Raw genomic sequence first — 26,643 nt, 5'->3', positions numbered from 1 at the left:
GCCTGGCATCTTTTTACATTAGTGCGGCTCTCTCATCCAAGATTTATGACTGACGGTTTCCCCATCCATCCTTCAATCTAATGGTATAAAAGAGACAATGTTTTAAACATTAAAATGAAAACCATTTACAACTATGATCAAAAGAGAACACTTGGGCATTAAAGTTTAAAAGGCAAGGATAAGTACAGCCATGTGGATGGACAGATGAGGTGGAAAGAGATAAAAAAGTGAAGTACAGAGCACTCTTATGCACAGGAAAGAGGCATAAAGTGCTTTTGCGCTGCACTGCAAAACGTTGACCTGTAATTAATACGGCTGCTCCTCTGGGCGGGTTGAGGATAGCGGCTTTTTGGGATACAAACCCCTGAAGGCTTCTTACCTGTTCAGGGCTTTGTAAAGCATTTTTATTAAAGAAAAAACAAACTGTTCGATGTCATACAAAGGGCGTATAACAAACTGAGTCTCTTGTTATATGAATCATCAAGTATAACAGAAAAAAGTGTGACTAGAGACAGTGGATTTTACACGTCTTTTTAGAGCATCCATCCGCTTCCTAGCTCGCCTGTACCTGAATTAATTTCTACTTGCTTTCTAGAATATCATGTTGACCCCGTTTTGTCAAAGAAAAAAAGCTGGATTTCTATTGTGACCTCTTTCTTACCTTGCAGGTTCTGGAGGGGGAGGGTCATGATGCCCCCTGCAGCAGCAGCAGCCACCAGGCTCTGGATGTTGGCTGTGGGCAGGGAGAGGACGAGGCCCTGCTGCCCCCCCAGGTGTCCGCCTGCGTTGAAGGGAATGAGGATGGGCTGGTTCATGCCTGGCGCCGCCCCTGACATCACGCCGCCCACTGCGTTGGCCAGCTGCTGGGCCACCAGGAGAGACTGCAGCAGACACACACAAAAAACACACTTACAACACATAATATCTTTGGTTATACAAGTTAAGATTTTATTTGTTTTTTTTGTTTATATCACCAGAAAGATCATCAGTGACTGTAAACAAAGAAAAAATATGAGTTTATTGTGTCCTGGTCAGTTTATAGTTGTGTGTAACATGTTTGTGCTGTGATGGGGTTACTTCTGATGACATTAAATTACTCTAGCCCATTTGACGTGTTAACTGCACCAAATAAAATGATATAGGGGTGCTGGTTTAGCTCAGTTGGTAGAGCAGAAGCCCCGTATAGTGAGGATCGCATGTTGGACTCCCGGTCTGCCGATCATTTGGTGCATGTCATCCCCCGATCTCTACTCCCCACATTTCCTGTCTCTCTCCAGCTGTCCTTTAAAAAAATCTTTGCTGTACCTCACTTTTCATACTTACACTGTCTTCCTTTTTTTAAAAACATTGTCCAAGATGTGATCCTGTGGGGTCCCTGTGTAAAGTGTTTCTTAGTCTCTTATTAGAGGACAAATGTGTGTCAAACCGATGTGTAAAACCAATACATATAATAATTCGCAATGAATGATTCACTTTAAATCATGCATTGCAGAATGTCAGCACAGGTGAGGGAAATGCATGTTGGGCTAAACAGTCCTCCGCGGCATCCTTACTCCGTACCTGTCTGTACCTCGTAGCGCACCGTCGCTTTAACTGAGCCATGCCAAATTATTCAGTGACTTTTAATGTGAACACTATGAGCTAATCCTCCTTTTCCCTTTACTACTAATATTATTTTAGATACTGTAGAATCAGAATCAAGTTTATCGCCATGTAGGTTGACACTACATGATATTTGACTTGGTGCTGAGGTAGAATAAAAATAAGTAAAAAGCTATTAAACAGTGGTATTCCTGCTGCCAGGGACCTTAAAAAGAATTTAGATACAAATAGACAATAAGAATTAGATTAAAAAAAAGCAATACAAAATATGTGCAAATATGTAGTACATTACACTTATTAAGAACCATAAACATTCATGCAAATATCTCATCAACACAGCTGGTTGAAATAATTAAGATGATAATATGTTCTTATGTAAACAAACTGTCTACAGTACCAGTATGATATGTTAGGAGATGTATGAAATGATTCTCTTAATGAACTCCTCTGTGTTCGGTGAATAATGAATATGAATTACTGTCTGTATTTCTTGTGTCTGCTGCAGAACACTTGTTTTGCAGAAGTAAAACACAGAGTAAGGGCACCGCATTTAATTGAATATATACACCATGTTATATTCTGGGATGCTTAATTGAGACGAGTAAAGCAATAAAGCAGATGTCACCGGAGTGGCTGTATCATTAATCAATGTGTTATGATGAATGCGGTTGTTTTGCAGATGAATTCTGTGCTTCGCTGTGTCACAGACTGACAGTCAAAAACACACTGCTGTTGGTACTGACAGACATCAAATCCAATCTCTGCCAAAGAGCTGAGGATTTCTCTTTCCCAGAGATGCAGAGTGATTTGTGTTTCATCCCATTGAACAAATCCCCGGTACCACAGAAATGTGCCTGAAACACACAGTGCTTTTCAAATGTATAAAAAAACGAAAAAGTAGCAGCACTTCACCCTTTTGATGAGGGATATAACACATCACTCTCGTCTCTTCATGTATCCATTCATTCACATTAGTTAAAGTGGAAGCCGTGAAGTCATACCCATAGAGGCAAAGATATGTTATCAGAAGTATCGCTCGGAGATATTTTGCACAGCAGAAAATCTCTTCAAATGTATTTTCCGAGGAAGTGGGTTTGGAAATACACCAACACATTTTTCATCGAGAGCTTTGAGCCACAAGTGGGAAGGTTTGTACCGTGGCTGAAATATCAGCAAATACACAGGGAATGACATCTTAAATTTCATTCACCCTGATGAAACAGTTTCCAAATGATGTCAGAGTCCGAGCACGTCAAAGTGAATTCAAACAGGGAGACAGAAAACACTGAAGATGCGGCAAAATCCAACAAAATTACTGTTTAAATGTTGAATTGAATTGTTCGGAATAAACTAATAAAAGTACATTGTCAGCTTGTGTTGCGTCCACAGTGAAGCAGCCTTTACATGTTGCTAGGTAAGCCTGGCTGCACTGTGTTGACTCCTCCACTGTGACTCACGTTCACAAGCCTTTAACTCCAATTGTCAGCTATCTGCTTCTGTTTTGCATGGTGTGTGTGCAGCTCGCGCAGGGTGCAGAGCGGGCCGACTGGTGCGAAGACCCCACCGTGCTCCCGAGCCCGGTGCTCCTGGGTGACAGGCGTGTCACTGTGATAACCCTGCGTGGTGCAGAACGCCTGCACCCGCTCCGACATACATGCGATCACAGTTTAAGAGGGACGAGGTCACGCGGGTTTAAAGCCACAAAGCACAAAAGATCTCAGGGTGAAATCTCTGCACTGAGAGACAAAATGAATACCTGTTTGTGCTCCTAAGCTGTTAAAAGAATAAAAAAAAGCACAGTGAGGTGATTGTTTCTGGCAGGAGTAATCACAAACACGCAATAGGATGCCTCTTCCTCAACATTTGCTTTGATACACAGCAGCAGCGCGAGGCAAACGACAATATCTGACGCTTCTGAGAGCATTCAAAATGACATTTGCTATTAACTTGAAAAAATGAATTAATAATTCGGGAGCTCAAAGAATCCTCAAAGGACAATAACAAAGGCAAGCCGTTTGTTAGCTGCAAGTGACATACGTTTAATCTCGCATTTTAAACTCAATGTAATCTTGAATCGAAGCAGCACATAATCAAAGACGCTCTTTGAACATTTCATCTCTGACTCAAACAAAATGAGATTGCCAGGCTTGACAGCAAAGACAGCCTCACATAGAAGGGAATACCATTAAAAGACAATTCTGCAATTATCAGATGTAGCCCTGATTTATTTATCATTACAGGCAGCTTTGGAGAAACAGGCAGCTGTTCGGCACACAGGCAGCCGCGGAGAGAGAGCACTGTGCACATTTTTCTTAAGCATGCAAGAGCTCTCAGTCTTTAGGCTGTTTGCTGTGCCAGTTAAAGACTGATTATGATGTTTATCTGAGGTGAGAACTCTGTATCTGCAAACATCAAAATGAGAGATAAAAATAAATGCAGCATGAATATAATCAGCTCAGCTCTGCAGCCACACAACAAGCTTTTACTACAAGAATCCTCAGCATCTAGATTGAGCGGTTCAACCTCTGCCTTTACGCCGGATTTCGCCACTCCTCCTCTCCATAGGTGCCGTTTGGAAAGCTGCTGTACAGAGCTTGGCAGGCCTGGCAGCTGTGTGTCAACGGACGCGCATGCAGGCTGGGCGTGTGTGTTGGACTCTGGATGGGGAAGCAGCCCCACTCAGGACGGGATGTGGTACCCAGCCTCTCTGCCCATCAGGGGAGAATGGGCCTTTCTGTCTGCTTGGCAGCTCTGGCACTGAGAAATTGCCCATAATCACCCAGATAGCAGACTTTTGTCATCCTAACTGCGAGTGGGAAACAGAAGGAAGGTGGATTCATGTTGGGTAAACTACCATCGGATAATGGTTGTTCGAACAATATCCGGCTCTGGAGCGAGAATCTATCAAAACATATTGATCCTGGAACAAGAGAATTGGGTATGGCATGCGGAGCGCCTTTGTTTCTGAAAAGTGTTAGCTTCACAGAGACTGTACTGACAGCATTAATATATTAGATGGTGACTGTTGAGAGCCGCCTGCTGAGGCTCACACTCTAACTGCTGCCTGCTCAAGATGCTTTTCCTCCTCTCTTTTTTTCCTTATCTATTACCGAAACAGTGGCTCTGACCTGGGAGGGTATCTGTAATCAGAAAAGAGCTTTTAATTAAGCTCATTCTTTATCTCCGCTCGCAGCAGATTGACTCTTTCACTGGGGATTTCTCACCGTGCAAACCTGCCCCGACAAAACTGAACAGCTCCTCTGCTCTCATGTTTCCTCTTTTGTTTGTCCTGATGAGGATTGACTGTCATTGAGTAACACTGAGTGCAGGGTGAATGGCCTTATTAAAGAGGGTGGAGGAAACCTGATGCTCTGTGTGCACGTGCGTGTGTATGTGTGTGTGTGTTGAGCGGTGACATTGAGCAACACTAATGAGATAGATGTTCATTAAACAGCGCCGAGCCACCAGGCCAATAAATCCAATCAGATAGGACAATGCCTGATTGAGCTATTAACAGGGCTGCAGGCTCGGCCTCTTTGCTCCCCTGCTTGTTTTGACAAGGCTGTTACTGTCGGCTCATTAGTGCCACAACTCAATTACACGTGAAGATGATGTGTGGGGACAAAATTCTTTATGGTCTCTCGTTTTAGCTGAAAACTTTACAAAGACTCAAGCAGACGGGTGACGGCTAACTGGAAGTCATTTTAGTGGACAAGAGCAGGACGTCTCCATTAGATGACACCAAAGTGGCAGTCCAATGTTAAATATTTTACCTTCTTTAATAGACCACGTAATCTTAGAGACTTAAAGGGCCCAAAAACACAATCTGCTTCTTAATATGTTGCACAAGATACTCCATAAACTGCACAGGAATCATCATATAAGTGCCTCAATGAAAACAATAGTTCACTCAAAGATCATCAGATAGAGTTTTAAGACTTGGTTCACCTTTATCAGACTCACCTGTGGACCCATCGGGTAGCCAGGGTGGGACTGGCCGAGCTGACTCTGCTCCGAAGGACTGCTGCTGGCGTCAGACTGGACCGAACCGTCTCGAGCTCCTGGTAGAGCGACAGGCAGAGGTCCATGAGGAAAAGAGGAAAGAAAAAGAGAGCACATCTTAGATCAACACTGACAATAAAGGAAGATAAACACACAACACAGACAACGATGTGATATTACAACACAGAGCGTTTCACAGCGCAGAGGAGGGCAGTCGGGAAAGAAGGGGAATTTGTATTTAAGTGCTTTATCAATAACCGCTGTAGTGCTGAATAAATTACAAACCAGCAGAGAGGCTCATTGATGGTGGATGATGCATACCGGCAGGTCCCCGATGGCCTAGATTACCGCTGAGAGATAGAGCTCCAGCGCAAACGCTGGGGCCATATTATTCAGCCATTTACATCACTGAGTATCACTCATCTAAACCCACCTTGCCCCCCCCTTCCTCTACCTCCGCTCTGAGCCTGCAGCTACGCGACACAATTAGACCTGTTTGCAACGAGGGCAGAGTGGAGCGGAGCAGACAGGGACATGATAATAAGCTTGCTGATGGCTGCAGGGAAAATAAAGGACACCAACGATTGGGTATCATAGCAATCCCTATCTCACAGAGTGTCTGAGCAGTGCAGCGAGTGGGGATGGCTCTAAAAGGTCTGAAAGGCTGCTTTGACCCTCACCCTTTGACCCTTGTGATATCGAGGTCGCATGACGCCTCACTGTTGACACAGAGGCTTGTGGAGTGCAAAGACGAGTAAATGTTGCAGAAAGAACTGTCAGAAAAATGACATGTCTCTTAGATGTCATTAATGGAAATGACTGTACAGAAGAAAATGCATCGCCACCTGAGTGTTAGAACTTTGCTGTATTTTCTGGTTATACCCGTAAAAAAAGAACATATAACTATAAGACTTTAATACGAAGGGCTCTTCGATCTTATTAAAGCAAGAACATATTAAACTTGAGGCAAAAAATAGTCTTGTAGACAATTTCAGGCCTATTATTGATGGCAACTGTTTTACTACATTAGCCTTAAACAGTTTTACTACATTAGCCATAACCTGTTTTACTACATTAGCCTTAACCTGTTTTACTACATTATACTACATTAGCCTTAACCTGTTTTACTCCATTAGTCCCAACCTGTTTTACTACATTAGCCATAACCAGTTTAGTACATTAGCCTTAACCTGTTTTACTACATTAGCCATAACCAGTTTAGTACATTAGCCTTAACCTGTTATACTACATTAGTCTTAACCTGTTTTACTACATTAGCCATAACCAGTTTAGTACATTAGCCTTAAACTGTTATACTACATTAGTCTTAACCTGTTTTACTACATTAGTCTTAACCTGTTTTACTACATTAGCCATAACCAGTTTAGTACATTAGCCTTAACCAGTTTTACTACATTAGTCTTAACCTGTTCTACTACATTAGTCCCAACCTGTTTTACTACATTAGCCTTACTACATTAGCCTTACTACATTAGTCCCAACCTGTTTTACTACATTAGCCTTACTACATTAGTCTTAACCTGTTTCACTACATTAGTCTTAACCAGTTTTACTACATTAGCCTTACTACATTAGTCTTAACCTGTTTCACTACATTAGTCTTAACCAGTTTTACTACATTAGCCTTAACCTGTTTTACTCCATTAGCCTTACTACATTAGTCTTAACCTGTTTCACTACATTAGTCTTAACCAGTTTTACTACATTAGCCTTAACCTGTTTTACTCCATTAGTCTTAACCTGTTCTACTACATTAGCCCCAACCTGTTTTACTACATTAGCCTTACTACATTAGCCATAACCAGTTTAGTACATTAGCCTTAACCTGTTTACTCCATTAGTCTTAAACTGTTTTACTCCATTAGTCCCAAACTGTTTACTACATTAGCCTTAACTTGTTTTACTACATTAGCCTTAACCTGTTTAGTACATTAGCCTTAACCTGTAAATGTATTGTAGAGTATTTAAGAAACTACATAATGTGCTGAATTAAGCTTTTGTGTGCTACAGTACAGAGTACACACTATCATTCATAGTTGTTGCAAGCGCAATATCATTGACTTTTTCATTTTAAAAACATCAATGCGATTATTATGTAAAAAGGTTATGTGCTATCTGTAATTTAATAGGCACGACCCAGTTGTCAATGATACAAAACGTGAATTAAACATCATTATAAATGTACTGTCTGCTTCATACAACAGCTCGTCCTCTGAATAAACTGGATTTTGTAGATGGAGTCAAGCCACCCATGTGGAAACGTGTTTGAAGGCCACACAACCTCGTTAAACCGCACAATACTGGCTATGAATTAAAAAAAAATGTCATCACAGTTTCACTGTAAGATCGATTCTCTTAAATGGAATATCGCAGCTTATAAATGAAGAATAAAGTCCTGATGCATTGTGTCTTTTAAGGATGAATAGGCTTTTTCTTGTTAAACATACAAGCCATGCAGTGGATCTCTCCTCCTTTTATTAAAGCTTCATACAAAACGCAGTATTGAAAAGCCTCGCCAGCAAGATCTCATTGCCTGTCAAGTATATTTACGCATTACATTTTAAACTCCCCTCCGCCAACTAAAATCATTTCATCTTTACATAAAATCCAAATAATTGGTGAATGGCATGACCTAAGCAACCCCGAGCATTTGATGGCTGATGTGAAAGCCCAAGGGGAAGCCTGCTTTTCTGGCTGGTCTCTACCTCTGGCTGGCTGGCTGGCTCTGCTTCTCGATGAAGGTCCACATCCTCTCGCTTATCAGCCTCGCAACGCAGTGGATATTTTGACAGGCCAGTCTCTTTTCAGCAATTATTTCACCCATAATGGATCACGTTGCGCACAACCCCACCCTGTGCACTCAGTATCTGGAATTAAGATCAATCTGAGGGCACTGGAAGAGACTTCGAGGCTGTATTAGAGTCAACATGAAGCTACAAATAAAGCACAATATCATCATAATGTCATGTGTAATTTGACATTTATTTAAGAGACTGGATATTTTTTTAATGGCTTCCATGAGAGTTATTGTCTCTTAGCAGTTAATTCTCACTTTGCGTGTAATCAAACTAAAGTAATTGCTTTCCTGCAGACTTGAAAAAGTGTGCAGCTCAAACTTTTAAGCATCTCAAAGGCTCTAAATGCTCTGCCATGCTGCGATAACAATAATCAGCCCAGCAGTGCTACACAACATTTACACCAGTGAATAATCTAATCGTAACAAAGCCAATCATCTAAATTAAGATATTCACCTCTAATGAAGGAATGAGTGACTTTATATCATCATCAGAAGGCTGCAGACCTTGTGACTGTAGTTAAAAAAATTGGCTGTGAATAATGTATTCTACCTGATGAACAGAGCGAGAGACTCTGAGTAATGATTCTTTGATGCCTTTCATTGCATCAGTTCACAATAACTTAGAAAGCTTCATCCCCTTGCAAATATCTGTAACGTTAACACATTTATCGCAGAGGGAGAGATCGATAATAAATAAATACACATGCACATCTTCCCCCCGAGGAGTTCTGTAATTTCTTTAACTAAATTAAATAGCTGACAGGAGAAATATCCAGGGAGTCAATCTCCAATTCTTTTTTATTACTAGAAGCTTTGTACATGTTTTGCTTTTCTTTAAAAAAAAAAAAAGTACTTATCCAATGTGAATGATTCTTAAATGGATTTCCAGATGGAGATTAACCCTTTACACAAAGGAAAAAGAGAAACTTTACCATAAAGAAAGTCCTCTGATTCCACGATTATGTGCAGGTTACACAATGGACAAAAAAATGCTGTGAATGGATGTATTGATGTGAGGAGAGATGAAAGCAGAGGCCAAACGCATGAAAGAACAGGCGATGCACCTTCAATGTAGTTTAACATTTATCTAGGACATTCAGGCGTACGCGCTTCTTTGAATTTCCTGAGCAGTTTAATTGCTGTTAAACGATGTTACATCTCCATACCCAACAACAAAACACACTTTAGCCCATAAAAGAAAATACATGTATGGTTTTCATGGCCTTGCTTGAGTGTATGAGGATGAATATAATGACATGAAATAAGTCTTATTAATTCCACATTCATACTGACAGTGACATGATGATATTTTCTGCGATAATACTTCTCTATGTAAGTGAAATAATCAGATTAATAACGGAGCACAGAGTGCAATTTGATGTGACTTATGTCATGGAAATATTGCCAATATCCTCCACTATATAAATTCTCTTTCATTGATCACCAAAGTGGCCACTGGAGAGCGACTTTCAATGCCACACGAGGCTGAAGGTCTCTCTGTGCTGTGTGTGTGTGTGTTGGGTAGTAGGGGGGTAAAGAGCTATATTTATTTGACTTCATTCGGCCTGTCTTAATGCAGGGTGCCCCAAGGACTACACCACAAAACAATTAGCCTGGATTTCATAAAGCAATCAGCATGCCACCTTGTCTAATGCAACCGCTTCATACATTGACAGTCTGAATAAAATGGGTGTTATTGAAAGCTTTGTGTTCATGTTAGCTTTCGCCTCGGTGCATTCATGAATCAATTTCTGCCCATAAAAGAAGCTTTAACACTTAAGCTATTTTAGTGGAAATGCATTATGTAAGTTGTCAGACGTGCGAGAGAGGCCTGGTAACGATTCAGGCTATTCAGAACGAACAGCCAACCCCCATTTTTATAATGGTGCTTTTGAAAATGTCTGGCTGAGTGCATGTGTGTTTGCTATTAAGATGTTGTCAATCATTTGGCTACTGAAATCTAATCTATGGAGCATAATTTCACATAGGATCACATTTAAAACCACTGAAGATTAGAAGTAATGACATTCTTAATTGTAAGAATAAATTGAATCTTTGAAGTAGAAGTTATTACAGCTCAAAAACATGCACAGTTTTATCATCAGACGCGTGTTCTGCTGCTGATTTCAGAGCGTGTTGGACGGCGATCTGTGAGCTGCTGAAGCGTAAAGGATGGCCACATCATACACGAGGTTTAATTCCATCAATACGCGACCAATTGTCCCAGATTGTTTGACCATTGATTTTGTTAATGCCACTTGGAAAGTTGATGTGGCATTGAAGAGAGACAGAAATGCAGAGCGACAGATCATTTCAGCTGCGCTCTATTTAGATAAAGCAGCCTGTAAAAAGTAAGTTACATACAAAGCACGGAGCTGTACGGAAGAGAGCAGACTATGATATGCAGCGTGGGGGTTTATAGTGATTTACTTAACTCCTTGTAGAATGCAAGAGAGCCAAAATCACCAGTGATTTAGCTCAGTGTTTCATTACTCCCACCAAAGCCCTCAACAATAACACAGGGCATAATCTGCTGCCAATAACTCCAGGTGCTCTTAGTCAGATGGCTCCCTCTGGGCCTGCAGGGAAGTAATACTCTGTTTAGAGGCTGGGCTGGAGAAGCTGCTAAGGATAGCTCGATAGCGTTCCTGTGGATAGAAAATCACCAGAGACTGACTTTTGAGTGGCTGCCTGTAACACTATTAGCTACATTATGGCTGCTGCTGCTGCTCGGAGAGCTGTCATTTCCTTAATTAAGAGCCCAGCGCGGGGCAAGAGGGAGAAGAGGCCACGGCAATCTCTGCGGGCCCCTCGACATTAAAGCCTGATTCCTCATCGCACAAGGGCGGAGACCTTACAGCGGAGGAAAAAAATCCATCTCATTTATTATTCGGGCACAAAGTGGAATTATGGAGTTAAGGAATTACATAGGAGGTGGTGCCGAACAGAAAGGATTTTACACCTCAGCAGTTCTGTGACTATTTCTGAGGTGATTGTTAAGCTACGAGCTGAGGAGGGAAGACACAGAGGACAGAAGAGGAGGAAGAAGGGCAAGCAGAGAGGAAAGGGATGCGACTGTGGTGTTAAATGTAAACAAAAGAAAATAGCACACTTCAGTTTGTTGATTCAAGTTCCCAGTTTCAGATGAATGGGTGGAGAATCTGCATGCAAACAATGCTTAAAGCAGTGAGGACCCCGTGCTCCAACACTTATGCTCTCACTCGTGGCCACAGGTCTCCACCAAAAGGCTCTCTGACATGAGAGTGCTCGGCTGCGGCTCTTACCTGTCTCTCCCTCGATGCTGGAGTGGAGCAGGAAGCAGCACAAGCACAAGAGGGACCAGAGGGAGGTAAATTGGTGAGAAGAGGCAATGCCCGTTTCAAAGGTCAAGAAGGAGAGATGGTGTGATGAAGAGAGGAGGATGGAGAAGGGAAGAGGAATGGAGGAGGGGAGAAGAGGGCTTTTGTGTTGCATCCTCACAGGGGGGACTTGGGACACTTGCACATGAGCACATCTGTTCTGGTGCGTCCTCCTCATTCCCAAAGCAATGTCAACCTGATTAGCTCGGGGTTGAAAGAGGAAAATAACAATCCAAATTATTCTTCATCCTTTTAGGGCGGGACGCTGAGATGAAGACTAGCTTTAGAGAGCTGTAAGCCTTTTAGGAGATGCCTGCTTCTCTGTTGCTCCGCCTCCTGAATTACTTAAATGATATTTGCTGTAAATAGGATTCTGCTGCCGGCGGCCTGCAGCCCTGCGCTGAATAAAGGCCTTCCTCTCACTTTGCCTCAATCTTCTGTGTATGTACTTTGTGTGGGAAACCGTGGCTCTATGACAAACATTGAAATGATTATCAATCAATTTTCCAGCCCCTGTAATATAAGGATTTGCTGCTTTTCTGTGTAAGTAAATATACAGCTATGGAGACCACTCCAAATGTTCTTTAAATCAGCATCTCTCTCTACACGTCATGGCCGACCCAATCCAGATCTGAACCCTGCAGAAAACCTCCTGAATGTGATCAAGAGGAAGATGGATGGTCACAAGCCATCGAACGATGAATTTCTGCGACAAGAGTTGCATAACGTCACCCAACAGCACTGAAAGACTGATGGAGAGCATGCCAAGATGCATGTACGCTGTATTTAAAACAAATCCAACAATGATTTGTGAACTCTTCCTCAGCTAAAACATTATTGTTCTGTTGTTTAAAGATGAACATGAACTTCTTTTCTTTGCATTATTTGAGGTCTGAAAAACATCTTTTTCTGCATCTGTTGGTTATCTTAACCAGTCGTCATTTAATGCAAATTAAAGACCTACCTATACAATAATTCATTTTACACACATACAAACCTATTAGGGATGCATGATACAGGATTTTTTGACAATATGAGGATATTTTCCAACCCTTTTTGCCAATTGAAGAATTCGATACCGATATATTAGGCACGTTTTTTTCCACCTAATCGCAGAGACCATCAAGTCTCCTCTGTAGTGGAATTGATATCATGCATACTCTTATTGCAGTGGCCCACTGGCAGAAGCAGAAATAACATCATACAGTACTTTTTAAAATATACACATTCACTGGGCAATATAAGAAAACTACTCAAACTTAGGTTATGTACAAAATGCCATATTGATATATACTTTTTTAGGGAATCTTCGAGCATTTAGGCATAATTAAAGCGCTGTTTTATTGGCGGAAAATATCGCCAGAAAAATGACAGATCTGATGGTCAGTTTCAAGCCATAATCTGCAGATACCGATAATGTTCTGATAATATCGTGCATCTCTAAAATCTATAAAATTTAGAACCAGAGAAAAACATATTTTTGCAGTTTTCTCTTATTTTTTTCTGAAGCTGTATCTGGGGTTCAGGACAGAACAAGAAATTTTAAGACATCGCTGTGGAGTTTCGGATATATTGATGCACATTCTTTACAGTTTTCTGTTAAGATTTTATCGACCAAATGTTTAATTGATTAATAGCCCTGTACAATGTTACAATTTCATTTAGCAGACGCTTTTGTCCTTTGTATTTTTTTCTACACTTCTTTTAGATTAGTTGTTTAGTCAGACAGAAGAAGATTTATCAAGATCTTTTTGATTATATAATCATTAAAGTTATTTAGTAAGAAAAATTAATTTTAAAATTGTTTTTTTCCCTTTTAAAACCATTGTTGATTAAATATATTTAAGCCTTTGTTGGAAGAATTGAATGCATATCTAGATGGTTCTAGATCTAGAAAGAATTTTCCAAAATATTGCAGAATAAACTTTTGATTGAAAATATAATAAAGAGTTTAATCAATAACAAAAATAATCCTAAGTTTCTGTGACCTTTGAAATAGTATCTTTAAAGTTTAAATGTGTTAAAAGCCAAGTGAACGTTACTGTCACATTCACATACTATGCATACAAATGAATGAGATGTTGTTTCTCACGGACCAGGTGCTAAGAAGCAACAAAACAGCATACATGAGATGAACTGATGTATAAGGTGCTGTGTGCTTATCCATTGTGGACATACAGAATATAAATATTGTTATGAATCTTCTTGATTTTTGTCTGCTTGTGTTGCATCTGGTCAACTGCAGGACATTTAGAAGTAGCCATTGGGATGTGAGGGCTGTCCAGTGCGGTGTGAGTGTGTATTTGTTTGTGTGTGTGCGCGTGGGGCTAGACACCCACATGTCATGCCTGACACATCAGCCTGGACCCCCCAGGCTATCTGGCACTAATGCTGCCTATGTCCCACTTTCTACCCCTTGCCCCTCAAAGCCTTCCTCCCCCCCTCCTCACCCGCTCCTTCTGTCATAGAGGTATAATAACAATGGATCACACCAAGCGCTGCAGCGGCGGCTCAATCACTGTAGGATAACATCAGGTGATACAAGCTGCACAGAGTCTATCTTACCTGCGCTGAACCTGAGCTAAACAGAGAGGATCTAGAAATGAGTTTACCTGAACAAAGTCCTGTATTAGCTGTTGCAGTATTCCCCTGTTGCAGGGATATTTACAGAACTGAGTGGGTAAAGGTGGAAACAAGCAAATAATCATGTAGCTAAAAGACATCCTCCACACTCCTCCCCACCCCTCCCAGCACATTATTCTTGTGGAGCAGACAAATAGTGGAAGGAGGGACGTCAGGAAATAGTATTGCTTTGAAGCACATAACTCTATTCTGGAGAAAAGAATCATCACAGTGTTATTCCACATCCTCAGATATAAAGGGAAAAAACATAATAACTTCTCGATAGCCTGGATCTCCACTGCCCTATACCAGCCCCCCCCCCCCCTCCCTTCTCAGCCCGCCCACACCCCTGCCTCATCCACCATACACCCACTTCTCCTGCCTCAATCTTTGGTTTCAAAGGAAGCGAATCAGCCAGAAGGACAGAAGGTTATGCATTAGTACTGGTCATTGCTCAAAGAGCGAGCGTTATAAATAATAAAGGCTTGTGAAGGACACAAGGGCTGCTGGATGCATCTCTGGTTCACGCCACACAAGTCAAAGACAAGTCTGTAATTTCTATTCCAAAAATGTGACCCGAGCAGCTTCAATTACATCTCAACAACACCAACCGTGTCGGTGCCAGGAGATGTGATGCCTCTTTGTTAGCTCTACATGAAAGGCTTATTGATATTGGTTATGGAGCGCATGCTACATATCATATAAGGGTTTCTGAAAATGATTTCCAAACTTAAAAAACGCGTGTAACTAGAGTAAGTGAATACTGAAACTCAATTTATTTTCTCCACAGCCAAGCACCTACAGAACTTTAATACGCTTTTTTCTTTGCAAACTTTCCAGTCAAGGCAAAAATAATCTTCTTAACAACACAGGGAAACGACACTGTCAGATATGTTGAAGTTCTATGTGCTGCTCAAAGTCATTTCTGCACAACCAAGCATTAGTGAAAGCACATGACCTTAGCTGCTGTTTACATCGAAAACAAGCCGCGTGCTCATCCTCCCTGTCCTCCATGCCATGCAGTGATTGTGTTGCTGCAGCCGCGGGCACTGCGGGCGCATTAGCAAATGTATTACACCTGCTTTATAGGCATGCATTAAGCTTGTTTTCAAGTTTGCGCAGACAGCTGAAATCCCCATAATGAGATCCACCTCCTGGGGAGAGGCTTGTTCTCCTTCGCTCTCCTTTATCCACTCTTATTTACCCAGCGTGGCCCATTCAGCGCTGGGTTTGCGCCACTTTATTACTTAACCTCAGCACACAACATTATGAGGCTCTTTGCATCAGCAAGCAGCCTATCCCACCATGCATCCTGCTCACTAAGCTGATTACACAAAAATAATAAGAACTCATGCCTCCAGCGGTGTGTGTGTGTGCGCGTCTCTTTGTGTGTGTGAATTGCAAACGAAAAAGAGAATTGCACAGAATACAGTAGTTTTCTTATAGCTACACCACATAATAAAGATATGATTTGGAACTTAAAAAACAAATAGACATAACACCTTTAAATGTGTTTTAGACGCTGTCCCAATATCTGTCCACGATCATTTAAATACCTTCACCCTGAAATTAGCTCCATCTCCAAATCAAGCATGCAAAGCGACATCTTTGGCTTGCATTCTAAGAAATCAGAAGCAGAACTATATAAAAAGTAGATCTATGCAACGTAAAATTATGAAACTTCAAAATGACATGGCCAAACTCAAAATTGATGGGGCGCTGGTGAGCAGGCGTATGCACAGAGGCTACAGTCCTCGTCGCACTGACGGCAAGTTCCGACTCCCGGTCTGCTGATCATTTGGTGCATGTCATCCCCCGCTCTCTGCTCCCCACATTTCCTGTCTCTCTTCAGCTGTCCTTTCAAAATAAAGACAAAAAATAACCTTAACCCTCCTCGAAATTCACGATGCACAAACATAAATTTAAACACAGGTTTCCGGGAAACTTACGAATTGTAGCTGTTTAAAGTTACATTTAAGAATTACACCTACACGCACATTTCAAAATAAAGGCGGCCCTGTGTGTTTTACTTGCATCGATTAAATTAATCTGACAAATCCGGCGTGATATCTGATTATGAGCCTGGATAAACACAAAAACCAGGTGCAGCATTGCAGCAGATGTGGCATTCGGTGTGGACTTTTTGTTCTGAATGACCTCCAATACCAGGAATCAATGAAAGATTCATTTTTAGGAGGGGGGTCTCTAGGTGACCTTTGTGAAAATGTTCCACCATTTTGGCAGAATCCGTATAAGTGCAGACCATTTCATGTAGACAGTAAGTGTGTGAAATGAGTGCTCCTGTCGTTCCAGCCTGGCTCCCTTTGACAGCATGATGATAGAAGCGTCACATCCTTGGGAGAGTAAATGCAAACTGACAAGAGATGAGCCTTTGGTTGCTGAATATAATACGGAATTGTGCTCTGAGTGTCTTATTATCTTGTCTGTTGATGTTTGAAAGGGGGAGATTTGCTTGAGAAGAGAAGACAGAAACTGTACGCATCCAACACCATCTTGCCTTTGAAAAAAAATTGCTTGCCCTACTAACCACAGCTTTCCCACCTAATGTCCACTTCTACTTGGAATAAATACAAGGCGGCAGGATGTTTGTGGTGCCTCGTAGCCCCTGTTAGCTGAAGTGGAAGACTATTTGCACAGGCGAGCTTTTAGGAGGAGAACGACCCTTTCACCACGGCGGTAAGCATGTGGTGGGTGTAGAAGGTGGACAATTTACTGTAGACAAACATGACCGCTACTGTCATTGTCTCCCACTGACTTCTTCTCATAGCAGCACAAACTCTTACTCGCAGTAGTACAGCACGAAAAAGTAAAGCGCCAACTTTGTGGGGAAGAAAAGTTGTGGTAGGCTCTTTAAATATATCAAATCACTCATACGGAACAATTGAGCACAAAGCAGAGAGGCGGAGAAAATTTTGAAACAATCACGATTCAAAACTACTCAGTCTAAAATGTGTATATGGATGTATATCAACAGGAAATACAGTAAAGTACAGGGTTAAATATCTATCACGCCTCAGCGACAAGAGATCGTCTACATAGATCTTTTTTTAGCAGCAGGCGTCCTCACATCGAAACTTTCACAATCATGAACTGGGAAATGTTCAAATTAGCGAGCTGTGTTTGTCTACACTGTGTGTGCATATCATAAAAATATTCTAAACTTAAAGAAAATATCTTTCTTTGCATTTAAGATCAGTGGAGCTCTGCTGAAAGGTTAGAGTAAAACTTGAATTGTAGGGGAGCAAATTAAGTTTCAGCATCATATGCTTTCCATTGAAACTACTACTCGTGCTGTTGTGTGCATGTGATAAGCGTGTTGGTCTGTGTGCAAATGTCAATCAGTGTAATTGGAGCATTCTATCAGACAGATAAAGCAAAATCACAGGCAAAAGTTTTCATCTTTTTTCCTCCTTCCTTCTTCACCACAAGAAAAAGAGTAAAGACTGCAGCTTCTGCAAATGAGAACCACAAAATAAAACGCCTGACTATTGCAAGTCCTTGTTTAAAGGCTCAATTCAGGGTTGTTTCTGATCAGTGGCGAAACAGGATGATGAGAGTCGTAACACTTAAAACAATTTTCTTGCAAAATTAGGGGTTCACCATCAACCCAAATACGAGCAAATGTGGCTGAAAGAACTCCAACATATTACCTGCCTGATGCAGGTCTGAAGATTCAAATTACTGCCTGAAATGTTTGTGTTTAAACTGACCCTAATTTAAAAGGTCCAAATACTTTCACAAGCATTTCTTTGGATTACACTTCTAGTTTTATAACCACGTTACTCTTAATTTGCTTTAGCGAGGCTTCAAATGAATTCAGCCTGGGAATAATCGATCAACTAGCGTTGTGACGTTCGCGAACGATCTGATTCTTTTGAACGGCTCTTTGGTGCGAACGACGGGAACAGAGTCGTAGGTGAGAACCGTCCTTTTTGTAGTTGTGCTCAAATTTTACTGCCCGCCCTAGATACTACCAGGTCACGTGCAGCGGAATCGTGTCGCCACAACATAGTGCCGACGGTGAGCAACATTATAAGCCTCCGCCAAGTTTGTTGACATCTCTGTAGTCGAATAAGCAACGTTGATTAATTGTTCCTACATATTTCTGCTGTTTCCTTTTAAATTTTAAAAGCGCGTGTCTTGACACGGGAGAATTTAGTGCAGGCATGTTCGTGAGTCTGACCCTCTTACCTCAGATCCTATCTTATCTTTCGAACAGCTCTCGGAAATGAAGGGAGCCATAAGATCCGGCTCCCTTCAAAGAGCTGAAATTCCCAACACTACGATCAACTGCAGATTCCAAAATGTTAACTCAAATTTTAACTAAACACCAAAAAAAAAACATCTTTGCAACGAGAATACCAGGAAAAAATGAGTCCAGTCACTATCAGCAACCTTTCCCATCAGTCTGGGAGCATTTAAGGAAATGCGTAGAAAGATGCTGACTCTCTCTTCTTCAACCCCCCCACTCTCTCCTACTCTTCCCATCTCCTCCAGCAGAACACACGACTGTGCCACGTCTCCTCGTCACTCCCTGCCGTCCTCTCTGTCAGGTCATGTGGGCAGCGGTTCCCGAACCAAACCTGCCGCTGGCACAGCCCAGGGCTCCGCCACCGGGGCGGAGAAAAACCATCCTCCACCAAAATTCACAAGTTACACTGGAGCAGCTCCGAGCAGCCTCGTGCAGTACGCAGACAGGGAACACCGAGCACAAAACACACGAAAATGTTACAGTTCCAGAAATTATCATCAGGTTTAAAAAGCTATGTGTTACCAAGTGATAACTCCTCATTCACAAAGCAAATTAGTTTAACAAATTAAAATAGCTCCAGTCTAAATAACGTCACAGTATTTAAGTGTCTACCAGAGAAAAAGAGAAGCAAAGGAGAAGCACGAGAGGAGTGAGATAGACACTGATCAGACACGAAGAAAGACTTGATGCTTATTAAACCAAATTGCAACGCTTCTGAGACAAATCCTGCCGTACACAGTCCTTGTTTAGAAAACTCCGGCCTCGGCTTATTAAGAAATAAGGGTTTCAAACCGAGCTGAACTCTCTCCCTCTGATTCCATTTGAGAGTAATATCTGGCGATCCCTCCTCCAAACTCTGATTTTATTCTGTTCACAAATGTTTGGCGAGCTCAGTATTCAATATAGGCACTACACTACACTCGCTGCCACTGCCCAGGAAACACACACACACACACACACACACACACACACACACACACACACACACACACACACACACACAGAAAAACTGATATTCCATTAACAAATCGTATTAAGTTCTTGGAAAACATAAATTATGAACTGTTTACTGCAGCATAAATTCATAGCCAGCACACACAGTTGAACTTTCAGAAAGAAACAGACCATCAAAAGCAGACAGAGTTTGCATCAATATTGAAAATAGAATCTTTTTTCACTTTGCATCCACATTAAAAAGTGTTACAATAACAATAATCTGAATGACTTACAAAGAGGGCAAACGATGGGAAATGTTTTAGTCTTTAAATTGTCTCTTCTAGAATGTTTTCTATTAAATATAAGCAGAGCAGATACAAACGTATTATTTGTTAATAAATTATTGTTTTAAGAAAGATGGTGAAATTTCACAATCACTAGGAAGAGGAGCAGATCTTTTCTTTAAAATTAAAACACATAAATTCAGGTTTAAATTCTGCAGTGCTCTCTCTATACAAGAGAGAAATCTGTTAAAGCTGCAGTAAGTGGACAAAAAATTCAGACTTTTATTATAAAATCTTATTAAGGAAGAAAAATGTAAACTTTAAGGCTTAATTTCTTTCTTTTACTACACAATAACAGAAAGTGTTTATAATTATGTTAATTGATCCATAATGAGGCACAGTGATCAAATTAACCTGCATGACTGAAACAGTTGCTAATAATAAAAACAAAACACACTGATGCGGGCAATATGCCAAATTACAGTGTTACACTCAATTAATGAGATAACTGCAGAAATAATGAGGCAGGCTGATTTAAAATATTGTTAAAAACAAATGAACGGATAATAAATGACAATAAGTCTCCTAGAAATAATCATCTCTAGCTGACAATAATTACAATTTTTAATATAAAGTTAATGTTATAATTTTTATCCGCACTATGGTTTTTTTATGTGCATCATTTTGTATTTATTTAAACTTTCAAATACTTCAATAACAAATATAACATTTTGTTTATTTGAATTATGGAGAAAGTACATAATATTACCATAAAGCAGTTACATTGTGAAGGTGGGCTTGAAGCAAAACACCCCGACAGGTTTTAAAGGGGCAGTTTAACTTTTACATTTATGCAAAGTATATCACAAAATATACAAGTGTAATAAAACATTACAATTATCCAGTCATGCTTTTGTTTAGTATTTAAGACAGACAGTAAAATAAAACAGCATCTTAAAAAGGAGCATTTCTGTCATACCATCAAAACACTTCTAACTAACCAGACTTATCCCGATATAAATGATCAGCACTTAAAGCCTGTCTGAAAGTCAAAGGTGGATGAAAACAAAGACCTCCAAGTTTTAAAGAGCCAAACATCTGCTTGCTTGTTGCACTTAAACTTAGTTTGCTGCCTGACAGCGCTGACACCTGTCCCAGGACTGAGACCGCTCTCTCTTCCCCTCACCTCTGCCTGAAACAACCCTCAGCCGGCAGCTTTACAAGGGAAACGGGACAATAAGGAGCCGACTTACCGTACAGCTTGTTGGGGGTGCCGTCTCTGTCCGTGGCCTCGGAGGGCAGGAGCAGGGGCTCGTCGTTCAGATCGCTGTCTGGGCTGGCCGCTTTGTCGTCCGCCCGGAGTTCTGCCGCGCTCATGTCGCTGCGCAGGGAGAGCAGCGGCTTGCTCAGCTGCCCTGTAATCATCGGATCCTGGAGGGAGCTGCGAGCCCAGGTGGGAAACAGGGAGGAGAAAAACAAAAGAGAAAACAGCCCTGGTTAGATGTGCTTCTGCGTCTCACCCTCACCGGCTCCTTCTCTATGTCTCTACTCACTCCCTCTACACAGCTTCTCCTTTCTATTGCTCTCTCATCACTCTCCCTCTCTCTCCTGCTCCCTCCCTCTCTCCAGCTCCCTCTTTTATCTGAGGCTGGTGCTTCCCCGCTGATACTGCCGGCTGCTGCCTGGTGAAGAACTGTTACGGATCGCGTGGCTTTACCATTATACCCTGCAGTCCTAAAACGGTGATACATCCATCTCCAAGGGCTCATTACTACCTGACATGTGCCTCATCTTCAGCAAACACTAAGCTGACAGCAGTCTACAAAGAGGTCCATGGGCTGTGCACTGATAAAAACATGAAATAAATATAATTCTACATCTAAAGATAGGAGTGAAAATACACACTAGTGATTACATCAATTTACACACAATTGGGGACACAAAATGAGATCAAATGCGACATCTTGCAGCTGAGTGTGAGGCAACATGAAGTTAAGGCCTGATTTAAACAAGAGATGAAGTCGCTGAGCTTCCTAAATTTTGCACCCAGTTATTTTGATGTTTTGTCAGCACTTAGAAATAATAATGAACAGCAGCTACATGACACGATTAGAGGATAATTTGTAGGAATAAAATAAATTTGGCAAAGTGAAAAACTCTTAAATAAATTCAATCACATCTTAAATTTTTTTTAAAAGCCAGGTGAAGAGAATTTTGTGGATGTCGTCAGAGGTTTAAAAGCTGCACGAGGACATTTTAACCAAAGATCCAAAACAAAACACAAAGCTTTTTGACTTTTACAAACATTAAATAAAAGTTTCCTAATAGGCGTTGGAACCCTTCTCTTACCTACACAAAGCTCCAGACGAAAGAGTAAAAAACTGTTTTCAGAAAGTCCAAATGTAGAAGTGAGTCTAAAACATGCCACCACCAGCTAGCACATGCTTTCTACTGAACCAGAAGCAGCCTCCTCAACCTCTGTGTATCTGAACGGCAACCACAGGTTCAAGCCTGAGGTTGCTTCCTAAGACGGGCACTGGATTTGTCACCTCCTCCTCCCTCTCTCTCTCTCTCTCTCCCTCAAACACACACTCTCCCTCCCTCCTTCACTCCCTCTGTCTCTTCCCCCTTGTGTCTTCAGACTGGAGAGCTCCTCAGACAGTGTTCACCCCACCTCGGGCTCTGAGACACAGACACAGAGCAGCAGGACTACGGCTCTCTTCCTTATTTATGAATCAAGTAAGCCTAAATATATCTAAGCAAAGGACAGGTGAACGGTGCATATAGGGATAGACAAGAAAAAAAAGGAGGATGAGCTTCATCTTGCCCCCGAAACCCATCAACTCCCACCCCCCACTTCTATCAGGGTGGTCGATGAGTTCCTGCCCGGAGGGGCCTTTTTAATGCGCTCATCACAGGAGTCAGCCCTCTTTGATATGACACATGATAATCTATGAAAATGTTAATCAATAGGAATAGTTTAAGCTGTCGTTAAAAGTGTGAGCCGGCTGGTCAATACTCATATCCCTGGTAACAATGTCACTAGTCATCAGCGCTTCATTTGTGGAGCACTTAAATGTGGGACACTGCGCATCAATGCACCTCTCTGCCCGCCGAGGTAAACACATTTTCCCCTCTGTCTGAGCCTGGCCACACTCTGCATGCATTTGGGTCCACCCCCACCCCGCAACCCCTCTCCTTTGAGTTGCTTGATAGGTCCACTGGAGGGCAAAATTAATACCTAATTGAATCTTGCAGTCATCAAAATAATCAATAGTTTTTTATTATTTATTCTTCACAGTCTGTTGACTGTTTGAAAGCTCAGAGGGACAGGGCAGAGCACAGGCAGCCCTGAAATTTTCTACCGTTTCACAATGTAATTTTCACTGGGGCATGAGAGTTTGCAAGACCTTATAAAAAATGAGAGCAGTGGTTTTTGTTACGAGGTGGGGGGAAAAAAAATAAAGGAAAAATGGGAATCTTTGCCCCAGCAGCTACGATGAAAAATAGAATAAACAAGCTACTGACACTTCAGAGAAGGGCAGGGGCCTTTCTGTCCATCCCTCCATCTTTTTCCCTTTCCCCTTTTCTCCTTATTTCATCATATCAGGAGTGTGGCGGTACCTCTCTAATGCTGGCATTTCTCTTCCTGACAGACTCCAAACAAGTGCTGGGAATGAGATCAGAGCTCTAATCTTCCCCTGGCCTCTGAGGCTCCGGGATAAGGGGGCAACTCATCTCTCAGCATCTTACGCAGCTGTTAATTACTTCGTCTCAAAACAGCAAGCTTCGCCTACTTGCAATCATGCCACCAAATTGGGTGTGTTTATTAATTTAGGCTCAGGGAGTAATGCAATTACATATAATGGGATAACTTTAATCTCATTGTAAAAAATCCCTAATAAAAAGGGATATTTATGAAATTAACATAAGAAATCACATTACTGATTCCAAGCAATGGATGTGTAACGGATTAGCTTCATTTTTTAAAGTAACCCTCAGACCCCGGGTTAAAGCATTAATGTGAGTTTGGTCGTGTGTGTGTGTGAGAAGGTTGGCGGGAGCAGACATGAGGGAGGAGGTTCGCCTGTTTCTTCTCTGTTCACTCAGTCTGGCCACATCTCAGGAACAGGTTGCAGGAACAAGAAAAAGCACTCGATCCCCCCCTCCGCCCCTCACTCATCAAACAACCCCAGAGGCTGAAAAATCAGCGGTTAGCAGAGTGTCCCGAGCGTCATCAGATATCCATGCTAATAGCTACGTGGTCTTACCAGTGCTGTCCCAGTGTGAGGGACACTGGGGTTTCAGCTGGAGACTGGCGCACTTCACTCCAACACTCCAGGCTCCCCTGGTTATTGAACACAGAAAAAATAATCAATAATCACCATAAATGTTGTTTATCTATCACAATGATCTGTAATATTTTACTAGTATATAACATGGCAAGCTTGAACAGCACACAGTACAGCTGCGGCCATACATACTCAGTTAGTGTACACAAAAATGACCTCATACTGATGAAATAGATCCACTTAGTTAAATCATTTAAACTGTTTAATGAAGAGTGTGATATTAAAAAGGGCAAATAGAGTAGATGTCTTGGTGAGGTGGTCGTTAAAGGCTGAAGATAAAGGACGTACCTATGTCTTCAGCTTCTACTATTACTTGTTTAATCAATAAGTGGACTGACAGAAAATTAAACAGCAGCTGTGTTGATATTAAATTCATTGCTTGAGTAATTGTCTTACGCAAATAACTAACACTTTCTGGTTCCTGCCTTTAAAATGGGAGAATTTAATCCCTTTCTTTGTAAACCCTGATGAATTGAATATATTTTGGACCAGGTTTGGAGTGATGATCAGATTAAACAAGCAAAATAAATACATCATCTCTGACTCTGGGATATATAACAGAATTTATAGACAAAAAACAAACAGTCATTGGAATAAAACAAACTTTAGTTTTTTCTTTTCCATTATCTTCCTACCAGGTGGAATTAGTGTAACATTTCGATGCTCCCTCTTGCAGAAGCAAAGTGCACAACCAGAGTTCACTCAAATATTAGGCCTTTTTAAAAATATAAACTGATGTTAACACAGAAACCTAATTTCTCCAGTGAAAAACACACATGCGTATTCTAAACCTGCCCAGCATTAGTGCTGTATGTAGCATTAAAGGACACAGCTCATGGGTTTTATAATTTCTCTCATGTACTGGTGGCAGTCCATTTTCCATGCCAAGTGCATGATGGGAAAGGCCTCAAACTGAGTGTGACACTGAACTAGAACGGAAAGACTGAGAATAACTACAACCACACTTGTGTCAGACTTGTTATAAGCATAAATGTGATGTATTGTCAGCCAAATGTCAGACACAATGTATTCAAAACACAAAACTCCTTTATGGTCTGCAATCTATTAATAGTGGCCTTATTAGAAACATGAGACGGTTGCATGCAGTCTTAATGGGTTAAAATCATCATCACTGTTCTTAGAGACTTACTGAGTAAATAATAAATTAGTTCATACTGCCATTAGCTGATTTGTTTTTCTGCAGGAACCTAATGAGTAAGTATTCCTTGCTATGCAATCATAATGAGTAGAGTAATGAAGAAAACACGGAAATTATCATCCGATATTGGCCATAGGAAATGTGTTCATAAATCATACTGTTAGGAGTAAGATTTGCCATCTTTTCAGTCACTTTTTAAATAAGTTTTAAAGAATTAACCTTAAATTTGAAGGATATATAAAATGAATGCTTATTGAGGTGTAACATGAAAAAATGACTGCGAGCAGAAAAGACTCTACGTTAAAATAAGACATACATGCTTTAAAAATATTTCTGTTACACCTACAAAGTCAATTCAAGACCTAAATATTAAACATTTTTGTGTTAATGTATCAGTCGGAGGCCAACAATAACCAATTCTCCTGAAGCACAAATTTTCAAAAGTTTCCTGCTTTATTACTCTACTGTACTGGGTGAATATTCCTAAACCTCAATGTCTAATGTGGGATGGTAGATGATGATTTGTCTCCCCCTTAGGGTTATTAACCAAACTGTGTTCCCCTCATGGAAAATGGAGCACTTTCACAAAACCATCTTTGTGCATGCATATGCCTAAGACTGCGATTAACATTTCTGTATTTACTCCTAAAAAATGTATTTCATCTGTCAAATCACTGGCTAATCTTCTCCTTCTGCGTGCGCTGTTTTAGAATAGCCGGCAAGTAGTATAAGTAGTCAACATTTGGGTAGATTCTTTTTCACCACTCATTAATATGATCAGCAGTTATCCCTCTCTACTCCACTAAAGCTAAAATGCTCCCCAGTGGATGGTCGGCGGGTCAGTGGAGGCTGAGGGCTATCAAAGCAGTGTATTAAAAGGAGCTCTTTGAAGCTTGTAAACCACGGTGCCCAGCAGGTCCACAACACATAGACGCCTCTGATTGGTCAGGTGTGTATGTGTTTTTTGCTGAATCGATCCACGGAGCTGACATTCTGGAGCATCAAAGCTTTCAGCGCACTAATCTGACTCCTCCTATGAGGGCAGGGGTTGTTTTTATTATTTTTCTTTTTTTTTCTAAGAACTGCTTATACCTCAGAGGGGCTCCTGCATGCTTATGATACGAGAGTGTGTTTTAGAGGGTTTGAAAGGGAATGAAAACATATTGAAATCCAGCTCGGACACTGTATTTATCAACAGATAAATAATGCAAAACTATAGAGAGAGCAGCAGAGAAT

General features: G+C 41.2%; 1 protein-coding gene across 1 annotated transcript in view; it reads right to left on the bottom strand.

Moving 5' to 3' along the window:
- pou6f2 (POU class 6 homeobox 2) overlaps positions 1 to 21,321 on the bottom strand; it is a 70,758-nt gene extending 49,437 nt beyond the window's left edge. The window contains exons 1-3 of the mRNA XM_069667788.1: positions 21,150 to 21,321; positions 5,566 to 5,663; positions 662 to 881 (exon numbers count right to left, since the gene is read on the bottom strand). Coding sequence (XP_069523889.1) covers positions 662 to 881; positions 5,566 to 5,663; positions 21,150 to 21,321 — 490 coding nt within the window. The remainder of the gene's footprint in view (positions 1 to 661; positions 882 to 5,565; positions 5,664 to 21,149) is intronic.
- Between the last annotated feature and the right edge of the window lie 5,322 nt (positions 21,322 to 26,643).

Source organism: Semicossyphus pulcher, unplaced genomic scaffold (assembly GCF_022749685.1).
Source record: "Semicossyphus pulcher isolate SPU_LCO1_2020_fin unplaced genomic scaffold, fSemPul1.0.p SCAF_18, whole genome shotgun sequence".
Lineage (NCBI taxonomy): Eukaryota > Metazoa > Chordata > Actinopteri > Labriformes > Labridae > Semicossyphus > Semicossyphus pulcher.
This window is presented reverse-complemented; position numbering and strand designations above follow the sequence as displayed.